At 38.2% G+C, this 13401-nt stretch overlaps 1 protein-coding gene and 1 pseudogene across 1 annotated transcript; both read right to left on the minus strand.

The window, feature by feature from the left end:
- Window positions 1–7599: 7599 nt before the first annotated feature.
- Window positions 7600–8559, minus strand: LOC113345001 (annotated as a pseudogene).
- A 187-nt stretch (window positions 8560–8746) lies between these two features.
- Window positions 8747–11445, minus strand: LOC113344858 (wall-associated receptor kinase-like 1). The gene is made up of 3 exons (XM_026588753.1): window positions 10389–11445; window positions 10095–10298; window positions 8747–10002 (listed from the first exon to the last, which is right to left on the minus strand). The coding sequence occupies exons 1-3, from the start codon at window positions 11365–11367 to the stop codon at window positions 8909–8911; spliced, it is 2277 nt and encodes a 758-aa protein (XP_026444538.1). The 5' UTR covers window positions 11368–11445; the 3' UTR covers window positions 8747–8908.
- Window positions 11446–13401: the final 1956 nt, after the last annotated feature.

The raw sequence follows: 13401 nt of genomic DNA on the forward strand, positions 1-13401 counted from the left end.
AATGCACATCAACTACACCAATGATTCCCAAACCATTGGAGGATGAAAAGGTTCGACTTACATTTATGAGCCGAACCGATCCCTTTATGAACAGTTCGGCTAACTGAAACTGTTTAGGTATGCGCCGAACATTTGCTAGACACTAGTTCGGCTTGTATAAAATTTTCCTAGAAAGCCGAACCTATTCCTGAGAGTTCCGGAATAAAAAATGTTAATGGTTTGGCTTATATAATGAAAATTGTATCAGCCGAACTGTTCATATACACTTTCAGGCTGAAAATTTGAAGAACCGTTCGGCTTAAAAAACAACAACATTATGCGCCGAACTTAGGTTCGGCTCACAACGCAACTAAATTATGCGCCGAACCTAGTTTCGGCTCACAACTCACCTAAATTATGCGCCGAACCTTGATCTGAAACCTGGATATTGACAACTAATGAACAGTTCGGCAAACTGAAAGTGTTATTGTTATGAGCCGAACCAACTAGTTCGGCTTGTTTAAAAATATCATAATGAGCCGAACCTAGTCCTGTGTGATCTAGAAGAAAAATTATGTGAGGTTCGACTCATAGATGTAAGCCGAACTGTTCATCAATGGGTTGGTTCGGCTCATAGATGTAAGCCGAACCTATTCCTGAGAGTTCAAGAATAAAAAATGTTAATGGTTCAGCTTATATAATGAAAATCGTAGATTTTAACCCATTAAAATCAAGTAGATTTTATCTTCATCTTCAAGAGAATGAAAATACGAAGATAATGCAAAAAGAATGAGGTCATTCCGACATTGGACGAAGAAGTTATGATCAAAACAAGATCGAAAGAATTCAGTCTACAACGGGAAGTTCGGCTGATAACTCATCAACACGAGTCAGCCGAACCTAAAGCCTATAAATCAATATTTTCGAAGTGTTTAAGGGTGTATAGGTCATTGCATACCCATTAGACACCCCTTATCAATACACCATGGTTAGGAAAATGACTTTGTACGCCTATAAAGTTTTTGGTATGCCCAATATTATGGACGATCCGGAGGGGTAAGCAGGCAAAGCCCCACTTTGGGGCAACAGACTTATGGGGGCAACAAAGCCCATATCACATGCAGGGGTGTTTTATGAAATATCTTTTCTTTAAAGGATTTATTTGGAAATATTGGTAAATCTGGAATAACCTTAAAATACAGTATCATTGATTTGGAATAAGTACCCATCAGTGGTTGTCGTTGTGATAATAATTTCTCATCTAACAAAATTTTTATGGATTAAATACTTATTTGCCGTATACCTTAATTCTGGTTCTCTTATCTAGTTTGTAATCAATTACACAAATCAAGGATTTCGATTCTCAGTTTCATTGAACACAAGATAAGTCGCAGGTTACTTTTTGAATAACTTATATTGGTGCTCATGCTGTTGTCAGCATATGAAGGGATTTCGCTATCCTCAGCAAATATAACAAATGCGACATTTTTTCAACTTGCTTTGGGGCAAAAATGCTCAGGAACGGTCCTGCTAGGAGCAGCATTGAAATCGCAGGAGAGATGTTTCTACTCTCCAAATGATGAAAGAAATTATGAAATGAAGAAAATTGGGGGATATTTCTGGTGGTTAGTTTTAACCATCATCGAAATCTCGTGGGGCCTTCCAGCATATGATGGATTTACTAATGGGATCCATATCTCTTCCTGCGGCCATGTTGTACACGATGAGTGCCGCCGCAAATATTTATCAACTCTAAGGGAAAGGTAATTTTTATTTTAGGCTCTGTAATGAAGCATGACTTCTTATCACATCCTAGCTCTAATTATTTGAACTGCAAGTACTCCAAAAATAAGCTGACACACTAATCTCCATATGCTGTAGGAGTTGATCTGCTCTTCTTACAATGCTATGTTTGAATTATTGTTGTTCAACAGATATAGAGATCGGTTTATGGCTGATGGAGACCGCAGTATTGATCCAAATCAGGTAGAGAGTTTTTGACATTGCTTCCATACCTCGGCACCTATGGATATAGCTGGTTATCTAATCGACAGTTGCATTCTTTTCAGGGAGAGTTTCCACGTTCTTTATGCCGCAGACTGGCAAATTCTGTGTTGCCTGCAGTTTCCAATGCTTTGAGTAATCTGGGAACAAATATTATGATTTCAAGCTCTGGTACAGAACCAGTTCTGGGCTGTTTAACCACATCAACAGCTTATGCTTTACGCCTTTCCCAATCCCTAGTGCTCCTTCAGAGTGCTAGCAAGAATATTGCGATGAGTAGAATGCATTTAACCTCTTTGGATCATAATAACAAAATGCAACCTACTGTAGAGATGATCCTTAATATTCTTAGTAGAATGTTTTATCCCGGCAAACACAAGAAGTACTTGGCATCTGGGAGAGTGAGCCACTCTGCGGTTTTGTGGGACACCCTCAAGTACTCTATCATCTCAACAGAGATAGCTGCTCGTGGTGTTAGATCTAATATGTGCAGTGGAAGTAAAACATCTACATCTGCACTTGAAGTGTTATATAGGGAACTAGAATCTTCTTCAGGATTTGTTTTGTCTTCGTTGCTTCAAGTTGTCCAAAGCACGAGAAGTGATAATTTGCTAGAGGTTCTTCTGAGGTATAGGGGTATTAATCTTTTTGCAGCTTCTATCTGCTCTGGTGTTTCTGGGAATCATGAAATTTCTCCCACCACGGTTACTGGAATAGGTACTTCCCATCTTATACCATGTCATAAGTTTTATGATCTTAGTTGCTTCGGGTCATCATCTAGTATACTTAGGTCATCTTGTGTTGCATTATAAAATCTCCCGTGTGTTTGACATTTGAAGTGTGTTTCTCAGGTGATATCCTATATGCCCTCAAACATGTGGACAAAGGAGCTGTCTATCCTGACACTCAGTTTTGGGGGAGAGCTGTAAATCCTGTGTTTTCCCGTGATCCTTTCTCGTCTTTGATGTGGATCCTCTTTTCTCTTCCATCCCCATTTCTGTCATCGGAGGATTGTTTCCTATCTCTAGTTCATCTCTTCTACGGTGTCTGTGTGATTCAGGTAGTTTGTCATTTTTTTAAGCAGAGCGAGAAGTGCATCTTTACTTTCTTCACCCTACCCTGTACTTTGGCTTATCTTTTGGTTATTGCAGGTGTTGATTACATACATCGGAAAACATCAAACTGTTATCTCGGAATTAGGGGCTGGTGACTGCCTGATAAGCGACTTATGCAAGAATGTAGGAGGAACTTTTGCCAAATATTATTTTGCTTCTAATTACATGGATGAAGCTTCCTGCCAGCCTAAAGATATGATTCGTAAAATGAGTTATCCTTACTTACGAAGATGTGCATTACTCTGGAAGTTGCTGAAATCTTCTACACCAACACCCTTTGGTGGCAGATCTCATGGGACTAATAGGGTTCCATCAAATTTGAATGACAATCCATTGGAATCTTCGCTAAGTGACCTCCCAATCAAGCTCAAAGAAGTCGAAGAACTTGAACAAATGTTTCAAATCCCTGACTTGGATGTTGTTCTAGAGGACAGAACGTTACGCACATTAAGTTTGGAATGGATCAACCATTTCTCTCGGGTGTTCCACGCTCTTAATTATGCCAGTGCTTTACACACTACTCCTGCTGTGCCATTTAGGTTGATATGCCTGCCTCGCCTTTACCAGGATCTTCTCGAGCAGTATGTCTCATCTCTCAGTCTCAGTCTTTTGGCCGTTCTCTATGTTCTATCTGCCTGTTTACCAAGATCTTCTCGAGCAAGCATAGTGCAAGATCTTTTAGAGAAGTCATGAAATGGTTCCTGCTATTGCAGGTATATCAAGCAAAACTGTCCTATGTGTGGGGTTGCTCAAGAAGATCCTGCACTATGCTTGCTGTGTGGTAGGATATGCTCTCCCGGCTGGATTTCGTGCTGCAGGTTTGTCTCAGTGCATTTTCTCTTGAAGTGGTCTTTTTTATTTCTTATCTTCTATAAAATATCACATAATATATGTGTTCTTGTGTCTAGGAATCACTGCCAAGAACATGCAATGGCATCTGGTGCTGGAATTGGAGTCTATCTTTTGATCAGGGTACACATCCATTATTTATTTCACATATTTCTCTTCCGTCTAGAGCTAGCTTTGCCCTTCACAGTTAGTACTCTTCATAACGTTTGATGCATGGGATTGACAATGATAACTTTCCTGTTATGATAGAGTACCAGAATCTTGCTGCAACGATCTGCAAGTCATGCAATTTGGCCGTCTCCCTACTTAGTAGATGCATTTGGTGAAGAGGTGAAGTGATTGTTTTTGTGATGAAAAAAACATTGTTTTGTCAAGTTCAGAATAGTGGAATCATATGCTATCTGTCATCATATTTCGATATATTAGTCAAATATATAAATTCCATTAAATTGTATGTGCCATTAGATGTGGCTCAACTTTGTTATGTGGATTATACTCTAGCACCATATATTGTTCTTAAGCTTTTCCTCCGTTCTTGGCTGATGGTTTGTATACTCATAGCCATGCTCATGCAATATGAACGTCTATATATTGCAGGATCTGGCATTGCAGAGGGGGAAACCATTGTACTTGAATGAGGAACGCTACGCAACATTGACCAATATGGTAAAGTTTCAGTTATCTTGTATATACTGTGTATCTTGTTTCCGGTGAACATTCTTGTTTTAAGACAAGTATTACAACCTCTCTTTTGCATGGAAGGTGGCTTCTCATGGACTTGATCAGAGTTCAGATGCGTTCCGTTGAACAACCTACGATGGTCTCTTCGTGGAGTAGTACAAAAGTACATAAATTTTTTGGTAAGTCCGTTGGTGTAAAGAAATTCTAGAGGTCCTTTATGTGGCAAGTACAGTAGAACTAATCAGAATGGCCGAATTCCACGCTGCTTGCTAATTTGAAAGACTTGGAGTGGAAACTGTGGCAGTCCTCTAAACGCTGTCTGGCAATCATTGAACTAGCTGGGTGCACAGCTTTATGGATTATGGGATTATCTCTCGATGCAAAATAGTAATTCTTTTTTGCTTCTCTGAAGCCTCTTGCTTTTAGTGCTTTTTCCCTAATGGCATTTTGTTTGTTGTTAGGTGTGGTGGTGTTGCATATCTTAAGCAGTTTTCATGGCATGTTCTCCAAACTGGAAACAGTTTCCCCCGGCCTCCACCCCAACAGACTCTAGGTAAGAACTTAGAAATCCAGGCTGCATGGGCATTTATTTTCAGTTGTTTCCAGTTTTTCATCTTTTTTTTTTTGCCTGTTTTGGTTAGTAGGTGAAGAAATTTGTTTCTCTGAATAGCCAAGGCAGTCGGTGAAGTGGATAAGTTGCCTTGATAAGTTCATTCCCGTGAAAAAAAATTAGCTGTTTTGTAAGAGTGTTCACACTCCTTAATCAAAATTTGAACAACCAATTAACACTCTGAATAAATGCGGATACAAATTAGCTTCTAATCAATTTTCATCAGACAAAAAAGCTCAAGATGATATCCTAAAGAAAGTACCATGGCTACAAAAGGCTTTCTTATGGCCTTGCAAAAGTATTATCTCTATGTACCTTCTTTGGAGGATATGAAGTTTTTCACCACGAGTTTTGTGTGAAAGTTTGTAGCCTATAACCAGAGCATCCTCCTGATGTGGCAATAATTGATGAGTTAGATACTGGTCAAAAAGCATCTGTAGACAACATCCGTTAAGGGGTGGACTAATTAAGAACAGAAATTAATTGCTATGCTATAATTCTGATCTTACTTATTACTCAATCCTTTCACAAAGTAGTACAAAATCTTATATGGGCCACAAATTAGGAGTCGTGATTTCCCATAATTTATGCTTGTTGATTTAGCCTTCTAGGTTGCATAAGTACAATTTAGGATTTCAGAGAGTACATGCACCTCAATTTACTTTTAGTTATCTCCTTATTTGAGAATTAGGATCTCAAAGATCTCAAAAGGAACATAGACGTTGGTATTTCCATCTAAGAGAATCTAATCACACCTGAGTTTCTTAACGGAGGGTAAATCACAACCCCTACACAATCATAGGGTTCAAAAACTGGGGTTTCAGATGAAATGACTATGGAGGTTATTGAATGTTGATAACCACAGGCGAATTATTACTAATTTTGGAAAATCTCGCCTTTCAATCTTTTTCCTCCTCTTCTTTGCTGTGATGACACCTTTACCTTATGATATTCAAGCTCAATTCGGTTGATTACCCTAATAGGGTTGTGCCTTTTGGTTAGACCTAGACACCCCCTACAAGGTATATTCATTGTCATCTTCAAGGTGGTGCCTTTTGAGTACAACAATTTACATTTTCTGGTTTGGAATCTCTTTTCTTTTTTGTGCCTTCACTGTGGCCATATTGCTGCGCGCGGGTCTTCTAGTGTGTCTGAGAAGAAGAAATGATCTCAAGTTCCCTATAAGAAGCAGAGATCAACATACCAACAAACATTGGAAAAGAATTCCGTGGCATAAGTTTCTCTTTCGAAAAAGAATTTCATAATTGATGAGCAACCTTGTTTTTTTGCATCAAATTAGCTAGTTTGCATGTCTTTATAAAAGTTTTAGTGGGCGGCTGCGGAGTGGGGATTGAAATACAGTAAGTAATAATGCTAAGCAGACAAATCAATCCCAGAATGGTAGATTAGTACTGAGCCATTTTCTTGAATTGGCTTCAATACATCTCTTGAAAGTTTCACATGCGACCCACCCACCGAAAAGAGATATTTCTTTCATGTCCTGTCTTTTCCTTCCATCATATTTCAAGCATCTTTTTGTTTTCTTTCCAACATGTTTCAAGCATTTGCTATAAATCAGAGGCACAAAAACGTCGTCTCTAGAACAAATTATATCATCGACCCTAAACTCGTGGTAGACTAGAAAAGCATGGACACTGATCGACCCTTTTGGTACACTACAAAACAGGTGGCTTCTAGGGACGGTCAATTTTGTAAAACCGTCCCTAGAGATGGTTATTTGGATGTCCATGGGCTGACCGTCCCTATTGGTCATGGGATAATTAATTTAAAGTTATTTTTGGCCGTCCCCAAAAAAAAATACGACCAAAAAGTATTAGTGACGGTAGAATAGGGGACGGACAGAAAACCATCGCAAATATCTCTTGCGACGGTTTTTGGGCCTTCTGGGATGCTTTTTAGCCGTCCCAAGAAGCCTTCTATTTTGTAGTGGTAGAAAGGGTTTGTAATAAAATATACAAGTCTAACGGGAATTGATACAACTATTACCAAGAAAAGGAGATGGGATACTTATGAAGTTTGATTCGACACCAAATATACCAATCTGTAGTGGTGAGATGACAACGAAAAAGTTGCAACTAAGCACTGTAACCTTATTGAGCATATTGGAAATGATGAAGGGTGTTCCAAAGAACCCTGCAGGTTGAGTACATATTTTTTCTTCACTTAAAAGGTTAAAAGCTTTATTAGAGGAAAACAAAAAAAGTACAGAAAGAAAATGCAATAGAACGTGCTAAACAAGAGATGAAACAGAAGCCAAACCTCAATACGAAAAGAGAAAAACTAAGGCAACAGCCCATCAAGAATCCAGGCATAGCCAACTAAATCAATGCCTCTATGCCCTTAATACTTTCTCTCTTCCTTACTCTCCCTTGGTAACTCCGTAACTTTTTCCTTCACCTTTTCATAATCTCCTGTCATATCCTGATCACCACCATCACTCGTGATCCCGTCAAAAGTAGTCATACAAACAGATGAAGGAGAAGTTGGTGGAGTGGAACCACCAGCCCTTTCAGACCGCACTTTTTGTGCCAAGGCCCGTTCCTTCCTTTCCTTCTCCCTTGACAACATTTCCTTCTCAACCTTTCTTCTCATTGCCACTGATTCTCTAGCCTTCTGCTCTGCAACACACAACGCTTCTGAAAGCTTTGCGAAATTATCATTAATCTGAACTTCTTGAAGACCTCTACCATCTGCAGCCAAACGTTTATCCAGTGGAATTGTATAACCTTTTGGATTCTTCCAATTCCATAAACATGGCGGGATTTTGCAGTCTTGGTAATCTTTCAAGGTTATCGGACGAAGAGGGGAATGCATAACCGGCAAAGGTGGGGATCCAGTGCGCTTGAACTTTGGTGGTTGTACTGGATCGAAAGGTGGGCAAACTATCCTCTCCTATGATCTAGAATTGAAATCTGCCGCTTGTTGCTTGCTAATCTTCTCAAGAGCAGCTTTTGTTCTCCGGGTGGTTTCCTCGATCTCTTTCTGCAATTCTTCAGATTCGTCAGGCTCATCACCACCAGCTTTTAAAACATTAGGAACTAGGTCTCTGCGAGAAGAGTAAACAATCGTTGAAGCATTCTCGTGCTGTCTGACAATTGCATCAAATGTAACATTACCATGAGCATCAACTGCGACTGGTAAGATTTTAGACCCTAGCTTCTCTTGATCACCTTTCCTACCCATGCCAAGTGGGTATTGGGCAACATGAATCTCAGGAAACGCACCTCCATCACCAAAATCCTCAGGTGTAGTAGATATTGTTGATCTTGTAGGCGGCAGAAGCTCTTTCTTGTCCGACATAGCTAAACTAAGATTGAAATCAACAATATAAGTTTCACACTGACCTAACTGGTGGTGTTTATAGACCCCGCAAGTTTGCTATTCGAAACCTCATAAAACTCTAACTATATATAGGTCGGTTTCCTTTTTTTATTTTTTTTATCGGTAAATTAATTAGTCGGTTTCCTAATAAGAACCCTTGCCAAAATCAACCCAAATATGCGGATTTTGCAATTATGTTCATTTTACTTATTCTCTTCTCACAATTATATTTGTGTAATAACTATCATACTACAATGATGCTAGACAGAGTGCAAACAATTTAATGAAAACCAGCATATAACAAATATAATAAGGCTGGCAACACCTCTCATTCATTACTATCCCTTGTATTGGTACTTCGCGTCGAAAGTTTCTCATGCAACACACCAAGAATATGTGATACTTCCTTAATAGTTGGCCTTTTCTTTCCGTTCAGTTTCAAGCATCTTTCAGCCAATTTAGCCACAACCAAAACATCGTCTTCATCTGCTTCATTAAGAACTCGAGAATCTAATATCTCAAACAAACGATCTTCTTTCATCGATTTAATGAGATATAATGCTAGACCCTTCTCCTCTTCGTGTCTGACAACAGAAACTGGCTTTTCTCCTGTTAAGAGCTCCACAAGGACTATGCCAAAGCTATAAACATCACTCTTATCTGTGAATTGGCTTGTATGGAAGTATTCTGGATCCATGTAGCCGAAGGTTCCTTGCACTAGTGTTGTCAAGTGGGTTTTATCTACAGGTATTGATCTAGAAAGTCCAAAGTCAGCAACCTTAGCCTTGTGTTTCTCATCCAAGAGAATATTGGTGGGTTTGATGTCTCTGTGAAAGATTGGCATATATGCGTCTGAATGTAGATATGCAAGTGCACCCGCAATCTCTGATGCAATCCTTACCCGAAGCTGCCATGAAAGTAATGATTCTCCATCTTCTTGCTCTACATGGAGATGGTGAGAGAGGGTTCCATTAGAGACGAACTCATATATCAACAATGGAACCTCGGTTTCTAAACAACAACCTAAAAGTTTTACAATGTGCCTATGCTTGATTTGCGAGAGAATGACAACTTCGTTGATGAACTGATCAACTTGGGATTCATCCACCAGTTTAGATTTCTTAATAGCTACTATTTCACCACTCGGTAGCATGCCTTTATAAACGGTACCGTGGCCTCCTTTGCCAATGATTCTGCTTGGGTTGAAGTTATCTGTCATGTTCCTTAATTCTTCAATAATGAAGATTCTGGCTGCCTTCTCGACTTTACCATCATTTGAAGTGATCTTTTGCTTTAACAACAAGCCACCGTTTCTCTCAAAGTGCCTCTGCTTCAGCTTCATTTGCTTTCTCTTCTCAAATCCTATGTATAACCAATAGCCAATCCCAAGCAGAAATATTATGATTACGCTTATTCCAATACCTGCAGATGATTTTGAAGGATGGGTTACACTGACACTTATGCCTGCATTAGAAATTGTACTTGAACGAAAAATGAATGACATATTCATATACCTGATGATGCAATCACAAAGACACGAAGTCTTCGTTTGTTTTTCTGATCACTTGGAAGTCTATGTTCGTTAGGTGCACAAGAGTTTATCAGCCCGTTGATTTCTAATTCTTTATCTGGTGGACAACTACAGTTATAGCTTCCCTGCGTATTGATGCAAATAACTCCTTTTCCGCACTTATGTGGTTCTTTACATTCATCAACATCTGTTTAAACATAACATTCTTAAATTAGAAGAATAACTACTCAAAGTAGGCCTTTTAGGCATTAATTTGTACGGAGAATAGAAAATATACCTTGGCATCCACTGGGAAAGTAAGGATTTCCTTGATAGCCTTTTGAACATTTGCAGTGATAACCAGGGCCGTTCTGAGACGCAAGACAGTAAGTATTTGTTCCACAAGCATATGAGCTAAGATTTCTTTGAGCTTCTTTGCAAGTAGCAGCGTCCGTTATTGCCCAGTCCAAGATCATCGGAACAAATGAGTCATTCCTAGATATTAGTAAATTCTCAACCCTATAATACTCATGGTCGACCAGAAAAGCACTGGCACATTGATAAGTGAACTCATTAGCACCAAGGCTGACACTAGTTGTTCCTATGGTGTAAGATGCAAGTCCGCTGGGAATTTTTGTTTTACAACAGCCATAACCAGAACAGTGAGATGGTGGTATTTTCGTATGCCCCCTTACGCAGTGGGATTCACATCCCTTCCTTGTTAACTTCGAGCTCATTTGTTCACCAAGTCTATCGGTAGGATAAATCTGGGACGCGACAGTACCATAAACGCTGCAACCAAGGACTGTCAATTTATTGCGAGTGTCGGAAGCGGGGAACGGTAAATCATACACCATAGATGAAATATTAGTGCCGCAAGTGACGGGTGCTAACATATTGATACGAACATAGTGATCTACTGTAATTTCTAAAACTTCATATCTATCAGTTGACGATAATGAACCCAATGAAGCAACTGGAGGATTGTTAGAATAATTGCAGGTAATCTTAAATCTGACATCACGATAACAATTACTAGTATCCATTCCGAATGGGTATGGAATAATTACGCTACCGCATCTATCTTTGCAACCTTCAATAGTTATCTCGTCATTACTACTAATACTGGTGCCATTGTTACTTACAGGTATTGTTGCTTCCAATACTGCTTGTACTCTCCTTGTTGCCGCTACTTCTGCCTCTAATGCATGGAACGCCATCAGTAATCCGAAGAAAATTGCTTGTAGACGTCGAATGACATATAATAATGAAGGCATTTGATTTGATGATTTAATTGAAATGGTTAATCTCAATTTTTCAATTTGTTCTTGAGATTTTGATTTCGTTCTGAAAACTATGCCAATGTCAATTAAATATAGATGAGAAGTAGGACCAAATGCAACATGGATTCATTGATGATCACATATGGAAAAGGACACCATTAATGCAATGCAAGGACATTTCGTGACTTTGTCGATTCACTCTAAGCAAAACATAGACTTGACTAGTTGACATGATCAATACCCCCCAATATACGGTAAAAGAAAATTACTCCATAATTTAGATAAGAAGCCATTGGTTCTCAGAGCCCATCCATCTAATAATATAAGCTAATAAATTCCCAGATAAAGTGGTTGGCATTGGCAACCAGCAATGTGTGTGAAACAATGGAACTGAGTGTCTAACAGTTGCGTTTGTCGGACACTATAGTTTGTTTTCTGTGGAAAATTAAGAGGGTTTTTAAAAGATCTCCAAACATATTAATTGTTTATATAATCCACATTGCATTGTATATTTGGACAAAGAGAAAAATGAAAACACTATGCAATTGGCTACCAAACAGAGCAGAGAGTGATATGGATATTTCTCTCCTTATTCATGACTGAGTGGTCCTAGTAGCATGTAGTACTTACTAGCATTGTACAATACAAGTAAGATGTATTAAAGTCTGACGGGGTAGAAAATTTCAAATACACTTTATATTTCTAGCTAAAGACGTGTTTTATTAAAGGCTTTACTGGTAAACAACCACAAGTTCACGAGCTCGAACTAACAACCAGTTGTCTCTAAGCGTAAAAAAGGGGTGAAGAAAAAAAATCAAACACTCTGTACTTTGACTAGCTAGTCAGAACACATATGCAATGAATCCTAGTTAGCAATTCGGGGTACGGGTAGTAGTTCCGGACGACATACGTACGGGAATTATACGGATTCGGATAGGTCGGATTCGGTCAACGGTTCGTTGTTCGGAACGGCATACATACGTGCATATTCGTTTTATAAATGTGAGTTCGCACTTTCGGCTTACATATATGATAAATTGATAAGTATTATGACCTTATTACGAGACCAATTTTATTTGTATATGATTTATAAGATGTAAAAAAAACATTTTAGCGTGATTATTTAATAAGAACTAAAAAATTTAACCGCATAAATGCATTGTAAAACGAGTTTATAGAATTTTAAACAAAAATCAACACATAAAACACTGGTTAAACAATTACCAATAGAAAATTGTAATGAATAATTGTATTTAAATATAAAATATATATAAATTCAAACAAAAACCAATCAACAGAACTCCGGTCAGAGAGTTACCTATGGGAGTTCTAGTTAGGAAATATCATTCGGATTCGATCATTTCGGATACGTTCGCGAATCATTCGTGAGGTCCATATAATGCAGGAACTAGGTTCGGTGTTCAAATAGTTCGGAAGTATCATTCGGATTCGGTCAGTTCGGATACGTTCGCGAATCATTCGGGAATGAATCGGAGAATAACTAACTAGGGTGTGAATTCGGCTCTTTCAACAGTTCAAAACTTAAAAATAGTGATGTAAAATAAAATTTTAATAGTTTTATTTATATTTATGACATAAAAAATAATTGAAAAGTCTTTCCAAATATATAAACTTCACGAAAATCTAATGTGTATTTTTCAAGATATCAAATTTCTATATTTTTTTGATAAAATCTTAAAATAATGGAATTTATACGAATATGTAAATATTGATTTAATGTAAATTTTTACCCTCAAACACATGTATAGTGATAGTTGATTTTAAAGGTCATATTTGTAAAATCAAGAATAAAATATTTTGTCTTTCTTTGCAACCAATCAAAAATGGGTCTTGTCTTTATATTCCCCCGTTCCTAAAAAGACGACCTCTTTAGGTTTGCATAATTCTTAAGGCAAGGAGGAGAGATGAATATCTTTTAAGTATTTCTTTTTCAATGATACCCCTACGGATAGTAGAATTGAACTTCGTTAAATTAATTCGAGATAAATTAATAACTTCGCTAAGATA

This window comes from Papaver somniferum, unplaced genomic scaffold, assembly GCF_003573695.1.
Source record: "Papaver somniferum cultivar HN1 unplaced genomic scaffold, ASM357369v1 unplaced-scaffold_80, whole genome shotgun sequence".
Taxonomy (NCBI): Eukaryota; Viridiplantae; Streptophyta; class Magnoliopsida; order Ranunculales; family Papaveraceae; genus Papaver; species Papaver somniferum.